Source organism: Notolepis coatsorum (assembly GCF_963971535.1).
Source record: "Notolepis coatsorum genome assembly, chromosome: 16".
Classification (NCBI taxonomy): domain Eukaryota; kingdom Metazoa; phylum Chordata; class Actinopteri; order Aulopiformes; family Paralepididae; genus Notolepis; species Notolepis coatsorum.
The window spans coordinates 24,243,097-24,262,766 of NC_140180.1; the positions used below are offsets into that span (position 1 = coordinate 24,243,097).

The 19,670-nt window shown below is 41.0% G+C and overlaps 1 protein-coding gene across 1 annotated transcript; it reads right to left on the reverse strand.

Annotated features, from left to right (window-relative positions):
* Positions 1-410: 410 nt before the first annotated feature.
* On the reverse strand, positions 411-19,187 carry prpf19 (pre-mRNA processing factor 19). The gene is made up of 16 exons (XM_084331914.1): positions 19,006-19,187; positions 18,688-18,837; positions 18,290-18,366; positions 17,629-17,770; positions 17,357-17,430; positions 16,890-16,955; positions 16,667-16,708; positions 16,353-16,427; positions 15,951-16,026; positions 15,706-15,815; positions 14,406-14,561; positions 14,217-14,286; positions 13,302-13,475; positions 11,023-11,105; positions 10,357-10,462; positions 411-1,311 (listed from the first exon to the last, which is right to left on the reverse strand). The coding sequence occupies exons 1-16, from the start codon at positions 19,022-19,024 to the stop codon at positions 1,214-1,216; spliced, it is 1,518 nt and encodes a 505-aa protein (XP_084188040.1). The 5' UTR covers positions 19,025-19,187; the 3' UTR covers positions 411-1,213.
* Positions 19,188-19,670: the final 483 nt, after the last annotated feature.

Sequence of the window (19,670 nt, forward strand, 5' to 3'; positions counted from 1 at the left end):
GCTGACGACTCCACATGTATCAGAAGAGGCATGTGATAGTTCTACACCCTCCCCAGACTGACAGTAGGGCAATGTGCGCAACGACCAGGAAGGGAATTGGCATAACGACTAAATTGGGATGGGTAAAAAAAAAGACAGAAAGCCAAAAAAGTACAATGTGCAAAGCCACTTGCCACTCAGAGCGTAGAAAATATATATATATTTTTTTTTTATTCAGCTCAGCGCTGCCTCTGGGAAACCTTTGTTGCGCGTGCATGGGCTCGGAGCTTGCTCCGTTTCTGCTGGGCAGGTAAACTCACTCTTGCCAATTTCTCCTAAGTTAACTACTGCAGCTTTATGATTTAGTAACAGTTTACATTGTGAAGTCACTAGTCGTTTGCTAGAACTAATTGATCAGGCAAATGGCGGTATGGTATTACAAAACAATCTTTTATTGTGGTGTAAAAGGTAAAAGGGCAGAGATGTAATAAGGAAATACAACTTAAGAGAAATAAACAATGGAACAAAACGATAGCAAACAAAAACAAAATTATGATTCACTTGAAAGGGACATTAATGGAGAGGTGTAGAAGGCTTACATGATATACCAAGACAAAATGAAGGTGAGACATCTCATACACCTGTTCATTCTCACATGGGCATAGATCACTACAGATATATTTTACATTAGCCTACAGGTATTCAAGGTGGCCTACATTACATAGCAAAGTAGACTGCTATATCACACCGATATGGTACTGAGGGTATATGACACCGTTGAGCTGTATCATAAGCAACTTGTAACACCTAAAAAAGATAAGCAACATCTACAGTAAAGATTATGATTCGCTGGTAAAACCCTGACCGGAATATTACACTGGCCTCTGCATCTCATTTCAGTAAAGTAATACAGAAACATCATACAAACATAACTCAGATTTCAACCCCCCCCCCCTCCCCGACAGTCACCAGCCATTCCAAAAAAAAAGAAATCACTCCTGTGATTCCTATTGGGAGCTTATTTGATCAAACCTCCTTAGAACCATTTTCTCCTGGACACTGTGACTAAGAAACTAAAGATGCAAAGTCAAACTTTTCTTTTCCTATTGTCTTTTTAATTACAGGACTAAAAAAATCTGTGTCCAGGATAGTGGCTGCTAAGAACCATATCACAATCAAAACCCATTCAATCCCAGATTCCATCGCCTGCCAGCTTGCGATTCCGCGCTATATTCTACAAGCTGTAGAACTTGAGACTTCTGTCCATTCCAGCGGAGGTCAGGAACTGAGCGTGCTCTCCGAAGGCCACTCCAGTCACCAGTCCTGAATGGTCTAGAGGTGGAGGAGACAAAACACAACAGTCACCAGTCCTGAATGGTCTAGAGGTGGAGGAGACAAAACACAACAGTCACCAGTCCTGAATGGTCTAGAGGTGAAGTTTGAAGAAGAAATTGAGAAGTTTGGACTTTTTCTTTTTACAACTTAAACTTAAACGATAAAGTGCTGAAAAAAGGTACTGTTGGGTACCGATAGCGAATTCCAAGAACTGGTACCAGTTTCAGTTCAAATGTGAACGGTGGTGAATAACACCATGTTAACATTGACCAGACGTGAAAAATTGCAAATAAATAAAGGGCAGATGATTTACAGGTTTTTTTGTAGATGCAGTACTGAATTTTGCCATCCGGACACATAGCTAGCCCCCTAACTTTAGCAGATAGATGATCTACTCTGTATGAAGTGTTGTGAACTTATTCATTATAGTATTTATTTAGTTTTAGTGTTAAGTGTTAAAGGGGCAGTTCACAAAAAGAAAAAAAATTATGAATATAGAATATCAGGCCTATAAATGACCTTATTATGGCCAAGTCACACATCTATGGATCGGGCGAAATCTCAAATCTTCAATCTGGATTTAGTACCACCAGGTGCCCCTGACGGGGCAGCAAAAACAGTGAATGAAATCTACTGTAAGTCAAGTTATTTTATAATGTAAATAGCTGCCATTTTCCATCAGATTGCAACGCGGTTTCTAGACGTTCACAGAAAGGTAAAGAAACTAACTACGTTCTATCTTATGGCAATAGCGTTCAGGTTTGTTCGACCTGTGAGATATGATCCCGAAATAACGTAAAAAGAAAAAAAATTCATGCTGAAAGTTGAGATGCTTTGACGGGCTGGCGTACGTGAGCTGGGAAGTGTAGTTTTATGAAATTCGAATGGCCAGAGTCTCTTCTTTCAAAAGACTACACATACGTATGCCAACTTCCTTTATTTCTGACAAATTCATCCAGTTTCCACCGGGATGGGCAGAGATATTTATTTATGAACTCATAATTTCTCATAATTTGGTAAACAAACAGTGGTGAAAATATACACTTTGACTGCTGTTTTGATAAGGTTAGGGTCTTTACTCTTGGCTACATTTGAAAAATAAAATATATATACATTAATTAATACAGACTGTATTGATCTATTTAAGTTTAAGTTTATTTGCAAAAGGGACAGTGCATATTAATCAACAATAAATGTAAATACACCAGAATTAGCCAGAAGGCTAGATTTAATCTGTAGTCCCTGGCCAAGATGTTACAAAAGGCATCAACCTAAAGTGATAAAAAAATGTTATCATACATAACATACATCAAATAGGCCTACATAAAAATGCAATTCATCATCACAATATACACATTTTTACAAAGATAGTACACATATAAAACAGAATAAAGGTGAATTGCATACACACAGTTAATGAATTTAGCTGTGGGTGCAGCTCTGGTGTTCTTTGAGCCATTTTATGTTACGTTACAATTTTGAAAAACTACAGTACCCAGCCAATTCTAGCTTCCTGCAAGCAAATTACTTGTATGATTTTTTTTTTTATTTCTCTCGATTCTCTACCACAAAACGGAACATTATTGGCATAGATTCGAGCGCAGTTAGTGTGTCTACCTTCTATGAACATTTAGCAACAATCCGCGTTGCAAACAGATTCAAAATGGCAGAGCCATATCCATTATTAGAATGGAACTGTACATACACTACAGTAGATTTCATTCACGGTTCTTCAGTGCACGCCTGGAGATACAAAATCCAAATTGAACTCTGCCATTTGAAAGAGGAGATTTGGCCTGATCCATAGATGTGCAAGTTGGCTATAATAAGGTAATTTATAGGCCTGGTATTCTATAATAATATTTCAAATGGCATGTGTCCGGATGGCAGGATTCAGTACTGTATCTACAAAACATTATGTTTAATCACCTTTATTAATTAGCTTAGATTTTTTGTACACATGATCTCAAGAACGAGCTCTGTGGCAGTTTTTCATGTCTGGTCATTTTTAGCATGGTGTTATTCACCGTCAAAGATGCAAAGAAAAATCATAATTTATATTCTCCTTTGTTTCATCACAATTTACTCAAGCCTAGACACAATATTAGCAAAATATGAGCTTATAACAATCTCAGCACATTGCATCGGAAACCGGCTGATTTTGAGGTGAGGAAATGATGGTCATTAAAATCGTTGTAGTCCTAAGAAAGAGGAGACACAGGGCTTTCGATGGACATTGAAATTTCATAAAACTACACTACCCAGCTCACACTAGCCACAGACAAAACTGCAGCTGCTTGATGTGAAAAATAAATATTGACGTGAAAATCGTGTTTATATCGCATGGGTCGAACAAACCGCAACGTTATTGCCATGAAATACAACGTATAGTTTTTTTTTAACCTTTCTGTGAACGTCTATGAAAAAACTGCGTTGCAATCCGGTAAAAAGAAATGGCGGAGCTATGGACATTATACAAAAGTAACTGTACTTAGAGTAGATTTCATTCACGTTCTTTGCTGGCCTGTAACGGGTGCCTGGTGGTACTAAATCCAGAATTACCTCGGTCATTGGAAAGGAGGAGATTTGGCCCGATCCATAGATGTATGACTTGGCCATAATAAGGTAATTTATGGGGCTGATATTCTATATTCATATTTCAAATAGCATGTGTCCGGATGGCAAAATTCAGTACTGTATCTATAAAAAAACGCTGTAAATCATCTGCCCTTTGTTCATTTGTTTAGATTTTTAGTACACTTGACTTGATCTCAAGAAGGTGCTGAATGAGCTCAGTGGCAATATTTCACTTTTGGTCAATGTTAGCATGGTGTTATTCACCGTCAAAGATGGAGAAAAATAACAATTTACTCAAGCATAGTAACAGACAATATTTCTGACACTGCAATCACAACCATTGCTTTCCTCAGTCAAGCTAAGAGAGCGGAGCTTGGGATCTCAAATTTTAGCGCATCATTAACATTTAAAATATGTTAACGTTTCACCAGGTTCAAAATATAGTTTGATTTTCAAACAAAAAAGTGATAGCCCAACTGATGCATATTAACCACATAACGTGCAACGGCCCAGGCCCTCTTTAGGACAATCTGCAAACCGACTCGACGCGGCCCTTTACAAGCGTCTAGCGGCTCTGCATTTTTTATAAAACAATTAACACGAACCTAAACTAACGTTACAACTAACCTAAAGTTAGTTTAGGTTTGTGTTAACGTTAGATAATGTACAAAATAAACATATTTCCGCTGCTATAGACGTCGCTCTTTTATTTTGAAACCCCCCCGACCGGAAGATATTACCCTCGTTATCTGCTTGAGTGTCCGGTTGTTGTTTTTCATTAGCTACAGTAGCAGCATATCAACACCAGCCATGGGAATACTGTTTTCTAAATTGGGGAGGCTTTTAATCGTCAAGGCAAGGAGTTTAAGTCATGGTATCCATAAACTTCAATCTGTTCGGATCCTTTCATGACTGTAGGGAACTTGAGGGTACAAGTCTGACCCACGTCCAGTGATGAAGCTAAGCTAAGCTAACGGAGCGGGCGTTCCCTAAGCCTACTGCAGGCACAGAGACAACAAAGGTATGTATCTTCTTGTCTAACTCCAAGGAAGATGGCAAATAAGCTAATTTCCCAAAATGTTGGCGTTTTCCTTTAAGCCCGGAGCCCTATTTTCTGAAACTCCAAAAATACATACCTAAGTAAATGGAATATTGCTCCACTTCTACAAGGTCCATTTGCATGTTCTTGGTATCTAGTGACATCTATGGACCTCAGTGAATGTATTCCCAGTGTCAGAAATATTGTGTCTATTACTAGGCTTGCTTAAATTGTGATGAAACAAATATGAATTAAGATTTTTCTTTGCATCTTTGACAGTGAATAACACCATGCTAAAAATGACCAGACATAAGAAACCGCCACTGAGTTCATTCAGTATCTTCTTGAGATCACGTGTACAAAAATCTAAGGAAATGAATTAAGGGAAGATGATTAAACAGAATGATTTGTAGATACAGTACTGAATTCTGCCATCCGGACCCATGCAATTTGAAATATTATTATAGAATATAGAATATGAGGCCTATAAATGACCTTATTATAGCCAACTTGCACACTATGGATCGGGCCAAATCTACTCTTTCCAATGGCAGAGTTCAATTTGGATTTAGTATCACCAGGCGTGCATGAAGAACAGAGAATGAAATCTACTGTATGTACAGTAGGTTTTTTATTCTTGCAAGAGCTCTGCCATTTTGAAACAGATTCAAATCGGATGGTTGCTAAATGCTCAAAATAGGGGAGACAAACTAACTACGCTCCAATATATGCCAATAACGTTCAGTAATACGCTAATTATGCCAAACAGTCTAGAGAGACTGATTTATGACGTGATGTCATTTTGGGACCGGTACCGTCGGGTGGAAGAGGTTAATCTAACTACTGGAGGGCATTCAAATAGAGGACGGGCCTCTTATAATGGACGGGGGGTTTGATACATGCCGACAAATACAGTCCAGCCTCCAATACAAGGTCGCAACACTACACTCTGACTACATTAACGTTTCCCTACTCTCACTTCGTTGGCGTTAGCTAACGTTGTCATAGCTAGATCTGTGGTGTCGGCTGAATGACGTTGGCTTTGTTTGCAAACGTTAGTTAACGTGGCGTTGGCAGGCGGGGCTGGCGTTGTCCAGTTGACATTACAGATCATGATGGCTAGGCTATGATAGCGTTAGCTAAAGCTATTGCCGCACTGCATGTTCAACTCGATTCGACTCAGGTAGAGTCGAGAAGGTACCACACGCTAAATTGTCCGTGCGGACCCCGCAACCTATAGACAGTTCCAACTTGATTTTAGTGGCCAAGCCATATTTCTAGGGCTGTCTTAAATACTTCGATGCTTCGTTCGATGGGCATGGGAAAATTAAAATCAGAATACATAATTTTTTTTTGTTGGGGTGCAAAATCAACTCCGTCTCTTTGTTAACTACAACAAGCAATGCTGTTTGTTATTTAAGATGAGGTCGGACTCGGCACTGACAGATTTGTGTTCATTGTGCTGCTTTTATAAAGCCTCAAATGACGGCTTACAATATTTCATGAAAGCAAAGTGTTTAGTTTGTCTAAGATTTAAAAAGGTTTAAACTTTACAGCACTGACAAAGTTGAACAAAGTGCTGTACAAGTCCCACAACGTAAAAAAAAAAAAAAATATTTAAAAAAAAAAATATTATCTCGAAGCTTCGAATTAAAATCGAATCTCGGCCCGAAGCTTCGAATGCCAAAAAAAGAATTCGAAGGTCAGCCCTACATATTTCTGCTGCTGTTTTGAACAACTGTATGCCTACCGTATGTTGTACTACAGGTATGTGCCCATTAGGGGTGGGACGATACGCATTCGAACGGTACGACCCCCACGGTTCGGGGCGTCTGTGTATCGTACGGTTCAGATGACACGCAAATAAAAAAATTCATTTGGCGGAGCCGGGAGAGGTGAGCACTGGCTGCAGGCAGCAGCAGCACTGCAGCCAGGTGCTAGTCAGTTTGTGTAAAAATGGCAAGCACAATATAAATCAATCTTCATTACGACTTTAAAAACATAGCCATTAACATTACATAGGCCTACACACATCTTGCCATAGCGTTAGCAGTTTGTACAACACAACGCACATTTTAACTATGGTAGCCCGCCAGCTAATACAGTCAATGAAATGTTACCGTAGCTACTAGCTACCCCGTCTAGCTACCCCGTCTGAGAGGCGGGGTGTTTAAAGACAATGATAGGCGTTTATTCAACATCCAAGAAGGCTAACATACAACTGTGTTTCACTAACTCCAACCGGGACTATTGCCGCTTTCCCACTGCATGTTGATGTTATGAACTCCTCCTAACGTTACCGGAGCTGATAACATTGCCTGAGCTGAAGGTCTGTGACACTAAAATGTCCGTGGGGACCCGCCAACCCATAGATAGTTCCAACTCACCGAATTACGTAATCCACCACAGTTGCACTCAATATTTAAATAATGTTAGTCTAAATAAATGTAGACAGATAATGTACGTATTTTTAAAAATAGAATGAACAGAGCAGTGTGTGTTAGTTTGATGTATGCTGCCATTTATATTGATGGCCTAATTTGTTTATTTATTTATTTTAAATAACTGACACTTTTCCCTTTGATAAGATCCAGCCATATTCCTTTCATTGTATTTCAAATACTGCACTTTAATTTCAAGCAGAAAACGAATCTTTCCATTAAGAACTGACAATCAGGGAATTTAAACATGGTTGACAGTTTTTTTGTGTTTATATTAAAGAAAGGAAAGTCTAGTGCTGGCTGAGCATATTGTTTGTTTGCACTAAGTTAATACTTTGACAAATGTAGCCTATATTTTTCAGTCAGTTCGGTCTTTGTGTGCCAAACATTATTTAAGGCTGTAAACACTGGAACCTCTTTTTTTTTTTTTTATAAATGAGAAGCATGTTTAGATTTTTTAGTGTTAATTTTTAATAAAAATTAACGTATATCGAACCGAACCGAAAACCGTGACCCCAAAACCGTGATACGAACCGAACCGTCCATTTTGTGAACAGTCCCACCCCTAGTGCCCATGTTTTGCAATAAAAGTCTGAAAATGAAGGGATTATGTCCATGAGTGTCATTTTTTTTAAATTAAGGTCTGCCTCTTATATAAGCCTCTCTAATAAAGGCCTGGTGCTCTTTGCAGATGAGGTAAATACACGACCCGTCCAATATTAAGAGGAAATACGGTACATAGTTTTTAATAAAAAGCTAAATACTATTATTTTGTGTCATGTTTTTTTTATCTACTTTTTCTCCCATTTTCTATTTTTTCTCCCATCCCAATTTTCGTATCGTCCTATTCTACCCTCCCCTGTCTCGAACGTTGTTAGGCCATGCCTCCCACAAGCCGGCTGCAATGTGGACTAAGCCTTACATCACGTGTCCCCTCCGGTACTCGAGGAAGCAGCAGTCGCATCTTTTCACCTGCACAGCGCGATCTCTCAGCGTCGGGGGTCTGCGTTTGGAGGGCACGCCGCCCCCGTCGCTTCCTGATTCTGCTGCGCAGGCGCACCAACCGACCTGTAGGAGTCGCTGTCCACAACGTCCGATCCCCACCCATCAGCTTCCCACCCCCTAATACTGCCAATTGTATTAGTATGAACGACCAGCCAAGCTGATAGCAATGCGGAGAGCTGGGCTCGAACCCAGCGTCTCCTGCATTGGTGGTGAGCGCCTTGCCCACTGCACCACCTAGCCGCCCTTTGTGTCATGTTTCCAAATAAGATTGTTCACAACTAAATGCTTTCTACCTTCAATTTGTTGGTTAGATGACCCCTGTGATCAATCTCGCTCTCAGTGAAGTTTCTCATAGTTCGCTTAGCTCATTATTCCACATTCCATGGGGGTGTTTCATTACTATATATGGTTAATTAGGGGCGGTTCTGTATGCAAATGCTTACAATCGTGCACAAGCATAGACGGTAAGAACAATTGGTATTCATCAACACGGAGCGTGCGTATGAGTCGGTACGACCTGTGCACGCACGTTTGATAAATTACGATTTTTCTGTGCATAGACATTCTAAATTCCGTGCATAGGAATGAAAATAGAACACTTTCTACGCATTATTGATAAATGAGGGCCCAGGCTTATGCATGTGCTATAAGTATAAAGATACGCTTTTCAAAAAAAGTATGCAGTCCTCAAGTTCAAGTAAGAAAATGGCCACTTTTCTGGGTGCCTGTTAAGGCGAGACACCCCAGGTGAATAGGCAAATATACTTTTTTTTGTTGATTTTGAGATTGTTATATTTTGCTTCCTAAACATGTCTTCTATGAAACTAGTGACAATAAAACGTCAATAACACACATTTAGTAGTTTATTTTACTTCATTTTGCCTTATTGCATCCATAAATGTATCCTCATTTGCATATATAAACATAAAATTCAGAAAACGTGCAATATATTTTTTCTTAGTTTATATGTACATAACAAACTGGGAAAGTTTCATAGTGATATCTATTCAAATATGTTTGCCTATTAGGGGGTACTACACTGTACTACACTGTTTGTAGCCTGTGTGTAGTTCTGTTCAGTTCAATAACATCATTATTATTATTATTCAGTTATCAGGCATGTGTTTAGGTTGTCAATTAATAATGGTTTGATTAGGTATTGTGTTTGTAAATATCTGTTTTAAAAAAAAAAGTATGGCATTTTACAATACAGAACTTTGAAGGCGTTTTCCCAAAAATTAGTTTTATGAGTTTTTCCTCATACTCTGAGCCAGAAATCTCCACGTCAGTAGCACTCACATACACCAAACCTTCCAGTTCTATTCATATCTATGTTCTGAAGGTATTTACAGAAGGGTTTGTTGATATCGCATTCATACCCTGATTTATATCACATTTTATTCCTAAAAACATGGCGAAATATGGAATTTTACCAGTATTTTCTGATTTATGGAGTGATAAAAAGAGATGTCCAAAATCCCCTCTGTAATAACCTTTGGCTCTAATATGTCAACAAAATGATACTTTTGAAAATGGCTTTATCCAATGTTCAGATTTCTGTCCTGGAATTATATGCAAATTAGTGCATATTTAAGTAAATCATGCCTCATTTGCATATTTAAACATACAATTTCAGAAGACTTGTAATACAAAAAAGTCTCGTCTTAATATAAGTAATCAACTGGGGAAGTTTCATTGTGATATCTATTAGTAAAAATGTTTACCCTATTCACCTGTAGTGTCTCACCTTAAGAGGTTAATATGGTTGGATACCCGTTGTTATTCCTTCAAAGATGGCTACATCTACAAACAGCCATGCTTCACATTTATCAAGGCTATCAACACGTTTCCATGACATTTGCATATTTTTTACCAGGACTTTTCCAGGCCAAAAATGAGGTTTCCATGACCATGATCTGTGAAAAACAGTTTGGCAGAGTGAAGGAGAAGCGGAAAGAAATTAGTTATTTTCCCCCTCACCTGTGAAATTGAGGACCTCGGACCACTGCTTGCATATATAAACTCTGATGTCAGATCCTCCAACAGCCAAGTAGGTTCCACTCTGGTCAAATACCAACGACTTGACCTGGAAACAAAGTGAGACAAACAAGGTTCTGACAAATGTTTGCTAACCAAATTCCATGACTATTCCAGGAACTATTTTCTATATTTTATCCATCATCATTATGTGTAGTTCGGTAGAAAATAGTCCCTACAGGAAACTGTTCACAACTATCTGTGGATTCTCACGAGTAACTGAGTCATGATTTCTGGAAAGACAAGTTGCTTTTTGAGTTTTTCCAAATGTGTCTTTGAAAAGACACAAGCAGAGTATCATTCAGCTCCGTTGTATTGGAGTGAGTGCAGATATTTCCAAAACTAGGCGAATCACACCAAACAATCTGGATGGATAAGATAGCACTCCAGATAAAGGGGAAAATATGTTTTGTTTTTTTTGTTTTGACGAACTGCCCCTTTAACACTAACACTCAAAACAAAATAAATACTATAATGACTAAGTTCACAACACTTGATACAGAGTACAGTCATCCATCTGCTAAAGTGAGAGGGTCGTGGTTGCCAGTGTACAATGGTGTTCATTTTGAACGGTGATGAGTTTCGATGCACAGCGACTAGTTCTCTCACCTCGTAGTTGTTGTCCAGGGTGATGGTCTTGAAGTTCTTCAGCTTTCTCAGATCCCACAGCTTCAGAGAGCTGTCCTGAGCCCCTAGAGAACAGAAACAGTGGGTCAGCCCAATTCAAATCAATCGCAAAATTCACAACACAGCCGATATACAAGGGACACTACACCAAAGAAAACAATGCAGATTCATTTAACCTGTAGCCCTATTTCGCCTAAAGGTACATGCCTAATAGTCCAGTCATTATAGGCCAGAATTAGGCTAAACCTAGGACAAATTGCAACATTAGCAAACTCAACTGATTTTGTATCCTCAATATGTCTTTAGTGAGAGAAAAAAAGTCCCAAGGAATCCCATCATGGGAAATGTGGTTTTTTTCAATGTACTTGATTGCTGGCAGGATCACTGACGACACTGTCTTTCAGAGATTGTGACGTGTTCAAATTTTGAGGTAGCTCAAAAGTAAAGATACCATTTGATTCTAGACAACCTCGGGTTTCCAATGAGACCAACCATGTCATGTTACCTCATTGGAAAGGGGGCTACATACCTAATTATTCAAAGTTAAGACGATTTTTTGGGGAGGGAAATATGGCCATCACCATTTTTCAAATGGTCCCTTGGCCTTCTACCTCAATATATGTTAATGGAAATGGGTTACATGGGTACCTACAAGCCTCCCCTATACAGACATACCAAATTTATGTTAAGCCCATGTAGTTTTGTGCAAGAATCATGTAGTGTTTTGCATGCTGTACAAATATGTAGTTTCCGCCTATTATAAAAAACCCCATCTCCATGGACCTATCCCCACGGACATAAACCCTTGAGCCCCATCCTCGTGGACTGAGCTCCACAGAGCCTAACTACTAATATTCCAAGAAGAAAAACATTTCTTTATCAAATGTTTTGATTAGTTATGGCGTGTATGCTAATTGGTGCATATCAAATAAGATAATGTGTGATTTGCATGAGTAAACAGAATAATTCAATGAAGTTGTGATTGACTTTTTTTCTTGTCTTTGTGTGTGTAATCAGCTTGTGAGTTTTTATAGTGATATCTAAAAGTAAAATTTTCACCACTATGTTATAACAGGCATTTTTCGATATGAATATATATAGGTCGTTTTCAAAACTTTCCCATGATGGGATTCCTTGGGACTTTTTTTCCCTCACTAAGGACATAATGAGGATACAAAATCAGTTGAGTTTGCTACTGTTGCAATTTGTCCTAGGTTTTTTCATATAATGACTGGACTATAAGTAAATGGAAGATTGCTCCACTTCTGCAAGGTCAATTTGCATGTTCTTGGTATCTAGGAACATCTAGGGACCTGGGGGTATGTAATTCCAGTGTCAGAAATATTGTGTCTGTTACTAGGCTTGAGTAAATTGTAATGAAGAAAAGGAGAATATAAATGATGATTTATTTTTTCATCTGTGCCAGTGAATAACACCATGTTACAATTGTGCTGATTTTAATTATGAATTCATATTTGACCTTGAACTTGACCTTATTATGGCCAAATCATACATCTATGGATAGGGAAAAGGCTCCTCTTTCCAATGGCAGGGTTGAATCTGGATTTAGTCATTTCCTTGCGGTTTTACGATAAGAGATATAATTAGCATTTTTCAGATAAATTCGTATTTCCGATAAATCGTATAAAACATCGGTAAAAATGGAAATATACACTTTGACTACTGTCAACTGACTACTCCGTCAATCATTTGGCGATCTCGAAAATCTTTGCACAGGGTTGTAGCCAATGAGTGTGGCTTTCCAATGATACCCCATTATATGACAATTGGGGATCTAATACGGTCTCTATTGATCGATTTATGATAAAGAAAAGCAGGGTAAAACCTACGGTAATGTAGTTTTTTTTTCTTTTTGTAATTTCAAAGAGATGGATATTTCTTTGGATATATGTATATTATTATAATTTATTTTTTCTTTTTCAAAACACGTTTGCCACCCTGTGCAGGAGTTGGGAAAACCTGTTTTTGTTTTAAAGAGACACGTCACCAAAACAATGGTGAAATCAGCAGTTTTAGTTTTTTGTCGAAGCGCCCCTTCGTTCAAATGTACAAAAATTGATGGTGGTTGATACTAAGGAATTAGCATCGTTGTAGTCACAGTGGACATTTTGATCCTTTCAGAATCCCAACCTGAGCATGACATAAGAGCAAAATGGCCACCTTGTGACTAAGGTCAATTGCAAAGAAGCTCTGAGGTTTTGGTCCAGTTTCTTTGTCGAGCTGCTGTGACCGGTCCTCACCTGTGGCCAGGTAGTAGCCGTTCTCAGAGAAAGCGATGGAGGTGACGGGGCCAGAATGGCCGGGGAAGTTGGCCACATTGGTGCGCTCCTTCAGATCCCAAATCTTGATCTGGGAGTCGGCCGTCCCAGTGCCGAAAATCAGACCGTCAGGGTGGAACTGGGCACATGTCAGAGCTGGCGGGGGGACATTAAAATGTAACATGTGGATTATTCCATTATTTAATCAAGACCTCCATTTCAGACTTCTTCAAAACGTTAAGCTTCAAGAGTAAAATGTTTGCTGCAAAGACCTAAGAGCGATTCCTGTGTTTAATAATTAAGGCTAAATCCGAACCGGGCCTTGCCTACCAAACAAAACGGGTCCTACTGTATTCAATCTAAACAAGAACAATGAGCCTGTCTACTAATGCCTATAAAAACACATAGCAGACTAGCTAATGAGTCCCCCGTTTCGGGCACGCCCACCACTCGCATGTCAACACCCTCAAGGGCAAATATGACAACTGCAACAGAAATAACATCAGCTTTTTGCATGTGTGATGATATGCATTTATTAAATCAGTTATAATGTATGAAAAGGGCTCCTCTGAAAATCGCTTCCCTCTTGGAGGAGCCGTTAGAACAAGCTACGGATAGCTGGCATTTACCCATTATCAGAATAAATCACAATGAATCAACTAATAATGGCTGTGGCGTGCTTCACAGAATCAGCACTGTTTCATAGTGCAAAAAAGGCTCATTATTGTCCGATAAGGGGGCATGGCTACAGTAAGAAATTACTTCAAATAACGAATATAAACATCAGATAAATGGACTTACTATTCAGTAACACTTACATAATACACAGATTATAGAAAGCTGGATATATCTGGGTTAGAGCCAACTGTATTCACGAGAACCCAAAATGACACTCACCACAGCCGGCACTGTCATCTGTGACTTTGGTGAGGACTTTACCGGTCTGGATGTCGGAAAAGGCCCAGTACTGAAGGAAAGAGTGAAAACGTTAACAACGGGCGGAGAGATGTCCGCCTCAGATGGGACGTTAAGACTGCCGAGTTTGGTCTCATCACAGGGCCATTACGGTTCCACGCTCTACATTACCTGGTCCTCGGAGCAGCTGAGCAGGTAATCTCCGGTGGCGTGCAGGGAGAGCCCCGTCACACTTGCCTCGTGGGCGCGCACCACCTGGATGCAGTTGCCGCCAGACACTGACCACACGCGGATGGTGCTGTCCGGGGAGGCCGAGAACACCACGTTCTGGAGGGAGAGAGACCGAGGGGAGTTTAAGAAGTGAAAGCGAAGGCGATGGGATATTCTTTTCATAACAGAGAAAACAAACACCCCGCGAAAAGGAGAACGAGGTCCCCTGAAACACCCGCTTGAAGCTAGAATTAAACTGTTGTGCAGATTCTCTTTTTTTAAATTTTCTTTTTTAATGTACATGTGAGGTGCTTGTTTTTCCCGGCTCCTCAACCATAGTAGATTTTTAAACATAGTACACAACATATATTCTATCTATACAAACTATAAATAAAAACCATAAACTAAATAAGCTATAAACTAAACATAATACACAACATATATTCTATCTTACAAACTACGCTATGACTGTATCTAGACTATAAACTGAACTATAATACACAAAGTATATATATATATTTTATCCACTTTTCATCCTCATTTTTCTCCCATCCCAATTTCGCCTCGCCAATTATCTCTTAAATTCTCCCCTTCCCTGTCTCGAACGTTGCTAGACTATGCCTCCCACTGGTCGGCTGCAGTGAGGACCAAGCCTTGCATTACGCGTCCCCTCCGGTACACGAGGAGGCAGCTGTCGCATCTTTTCACCTGTACAGCGCGATCTCTCAGTGGCGAGGCGTAACGCGTGGGAGGCTCACGCTGCCCCAGTCAGTTCCTGATTCTGCTGTACAGGCGCACCAACCGACCTGTAGGAGTCGCTGTCCACAACGTCCAATCCCCACCCACCAGCTTTCCCACCCCTAACACTGCCAATTAGTGGCGAGCACCTTGCCCACTGTTTTAGTTGATCGGTATCGATCAAATTTAGATATAATGGATTAATGAAAACCACATTGAATGACTTGGATCGGGAGCAAAAGAAAACGTGACATTGGTAGAGAATAATTCTAAGAATTACATGGATAGCAAATGTTTTAGAAACCAATTCCAGGCTCTGCAAATGTAATCAAATCTCCCTCCACAAACTGCCAAGTGCAACTTTAAAATCAACAATCAAATAATTCCATTACCTCTAATCGCACATTATAAACTATGATGAGTAGCTCTAGTGGCAGAGAGGTAAAGTGCTCTGGGTTAACAGTCTCCACCAAATTGGTAGTTCTCTCAAAACAAGAGGCTTCGGACCCGGGGCAGGAGTTACCTGATTTGGATGGAAGATGACAGATGTGACCTTCTTGGTATGTCCCTTGAGGGTGGCCACAATCTGCTCCTCGCTCTTGTCGAACACCACCACGTTCTTATCGGCGCCACCTGGCAGACATAACGGGAGTGATCCATGTCAGGACAACAGACACTCGCCAGTCTTTCGACTGGCTTCATTCACTTGAATTTTCACATCATCAAATTTGGGAGAGGGCGGTAGAAGGAGACGCCGGGGTGTTTTACCAGTGAGCACTTTGTTGGTGTCAGAGGGACACAGATCCAGGGCCAATATTCCAGGAATACTAGCGCTATGGAGACCCTGGGAGTGGCAAAAGAGAACACCCGTTAGCATTACATTTACATTTAGTCATTTAGCTGACGCTTTTATCCAAAGCGACTTACAAGTTCTGTACGACAAGTCATCAGGAAGGGTACAACTCTATCAGCTGAGTAACAATGTTCATCAAAGTGTTGCGTGCTACAGTGTAGGTTAGTTTATTAGGACAAGTGCATGACTGTAAGGTTAGATTTTTGATTTTTTTTAGATAGTAGTAGCATTAGTGGCTACGATAACCTCCAAACTCAAAGCCAACAAAACAGGATAAATGTCCCGCCCGACCTTATCGGGTGGAAAGGTGAACTCACAGCGTGGGAAGCCACTTGGCGATATTTGCCGAGATCCTCAGATCTGACCAGCTCTTCTGGCACAGTTTTTCCTCTCTGGAGAAAAACAAGGATGAAATTTGTTTTAACAAGAGACTGCATACTATCAAAACTGTATTGAGCGTATTGGAGGCAAGTGTGATTATGCGACTACAACATCCTCAAAACTTGACATTTGAATTATGGAGCTGGCTAAAATGTAATATTATGTTTGTATGTAACCATGTATGCATGCCTGTCATGTATAAATTATACACACACACACACACACAGTATAAACAGCAAAATGATATTACCTTCTTTCTCTCCGTGGTGAGGACAGTGGCCTTGTCTTGGAGCTGAGTGCAAAAAAAACAACAGTGATGTTTTTTTTAAAGGGTTAAAAAAAAGGGGGGGGGGGGATTCCGCCCTCTGTGTGTTACAGTTGTGATTGGAAGATCAAGAGAAGAGGGGGGGGGTGAGATTAAGGCTCAATTAAGCATCATCTATAACACCCGTAGTGGGAAAGAGGGAGCTCACCTTCTGGACGATCTCTGGGGTCATTCCCACCTGTTCACTTATCTCCATGGGCTCTCCACCAGCACCCTGGGCAAGGAAAGACAGAATGTGTCACAAAAGACTAAAGGAAAACTGTGTTGAACCAATAATACTTGTGAATTTCTATTCTCTCGAAACATGGAGTCTCTAAATATGTCTTTCCCTGTGGGCTTTCAGATATTTGGTTAATTTTCCCTGTTGTTTAAAGGATTACAACTTACCAACAGTATCCATCCGTGAGACTTTTAAGCCATCTATCATTTAAAAAATGTTTTGATAATCTTTGCTGACCTCCAGATAATGTCACTGTGTTTACAGTTTTGGGATCCCTCAGATCGTTTAGTTTTGAGATCTCTCAGATTGTGTGCATCAATTTAACTAGCTTTGTTTTTCCCGGGAAGTGGCCCCCGGTAGTCATTGACGGACGGGAGCGAAAGCCAATCACTCACCACGGTGGTGGGCTGAGCGGCAGGGACAGCCTGTGGCGTGATCAATCCAGCTTGGGGTTTGAGCGTGGCAAGGGCTGTGGAAAGGAGAAGGGATCTAGGGTTAACAACACTTGACGTCGACTATGAATGAAACAATACCTCGGGGGCGAAGCACATTGTGATGAAACCATCAAAAAGCAGACGCTGCATGTCGCTACGCAAGAGACTTGAGGACTTTGAACAACGATAAGAGAAAGGTCGGCATTCTTTATTTCAGAATCTCTAAAGCGTACCCTCTCTGGCGGCGGTGACCTCTTTGGTGAGTCGAGCGATGACTCTGCAGGCTGCGTCGTGTTGGTACAGGGCGTGAGAGAGCTCCTGGCGGGTGGTCTGCAGCTGCTGCCTCAAGGTGAAGCTGTGAAGCATAACCGCATCCTGCGGAGAAAAGAGTAGTGGTGGGGAGAAAAGAGTAGTGGTGGGGAGAAAAGAGTAGTGGTGGGGAGAAAAGAGTAGTGGTGGGGAGAAAAGAGTAGTGGTGGGGAGAAAAGAGTAGTGGTGGGGAAAAAAGAGTAGTGGTGGGGAGAAAAGAGTAGTGGTGGTGGGGAGAAAAGAGTAGTGGTGGGGAGAAAAGAGTAGTGGTGGGGAGAAAAGAGTAGTGGTGGTGGGGAGAAAAGAGTAGTGGTGGTGGGGAGAAAAGAGTAGTGGTGGGGAGAAAAGAGTAGTGGTGGTGGGGAGAAAAGAGTAGTGGTGGGGAGAAAAGAGTAGTGGTGGTGGGGAGAAAAGAGTAGTGGTGGGGAGAAAAGAGTAGTGGTGGGGAGAAAAGAGTAGTGGTGGGGAGAAAAGAGTAGTGGTGGGGAAAAAAGTTTACCACAGTTCAAATACAATTAAAAAATAAAAACGACAGAAAATACCTGCAGTTCAAAGACGAATGTTTTAAGGAGGCTGTTAACTCACCCACTCATCTTGAAGGGACTTGAGAATTGCAGGGATGCTTGTTGCCGAGGGCGCCTTGGGTCGGATAGGATGAGCCACTGGTGAGAAAAAGCAATGCGAAGAGGTAGGTAGGGCAGAGTCATAATAACGCTCATGAATGAATGAAAACTTTATTGAACAGATTGCAGAATGGGTACGGTACGGCTCAATACACACACTTGTTAAGGGGATGCAGACCAGAGAAAGACGTTTGTCTTGTTTACATCAGGGTCCCCCATTTTCAATTCTAGGGACATACATGACATAGGTAGTGCTGCCGTTACATACAAATAGTCACATATATTGTAAATCACCTTTGTTTTAAGTACCGGTGCTGCGAGATGTGCGTTGCAGATCATGTAATATTGCTCATAAATTACCTTTGATATCTATGAGCTGTTCCTCCGAGAGGGGCTGACCATTCATTGGGTCCGTCCCATTCTCCGCAATAAACTTCTCGATCAGCCTGCGCTCGAACACCTGGTTTGACACCGGGGAGACGCATGGATGCTCCGGGACCTCATTGGAAACTGGAAGATTGCAGTGAACAACACTTGACAAATATACAATAATACAGACAGACGAACGATCACCAGCTCGCTATGGCGTGGCATTGCATGACAGCTAACGTTAGCCACCAGCTAGCTAGCATTAGCCAACACACTGCTTCCTCAAGCACATCGGTGTTTTCAACTTACTTGCACAAACCAAAGACATCTTCCAAGAGCACTTCTACGCGTCGCTCCAGAAAATCTATGTATGTATGACTATTTCGATGAAGGTTATTATAATTAACACTTTATGTTTTGTTTAAGTTAGTAGTAGCACGCTGTCCTTTCATTGCCGCTACAAATCCAGTTGCATGCTGGGGGGAAATCCTTCTTCGTCGTCTTCTCTGCATTCTTTCACTTGCGCTCAACAATGCAGCGCCCTCTACCGCTCCGACCAGGCACAGTCAGGGTCAATAGACCATAGACCACTGCACTTCCGCGTTACATGGAGCTCGTGAGGGGGGCGTGTATCACTTCCGCAACGGATTTAGTCGGATTTCGGTTTCCGGGTTCGCCTGATTGGCCGCGACGGCCACGTGACGCCCCGAGCACACTGCTATCGAATCCCGCGCGGCTCCCTCGCGGGAACGCGCGCCTGGTCAGGCACACTGGACCTGAATGAATGAATGAATGAAAACTTTATTTAACAGATTGCAGAATGGGTACAATACAGCAGACCCGAGAAAGACGTTTGTCTTGTTTCCATCAGGGTCCCCCATTTTCAATTCATATTCATATTCATACTCAGTCCCGGCGCCATGGGCGGCATTAGGGGGCCGGGCCCGCCCACTGAGTCAGCTGGTAAAAAAAAA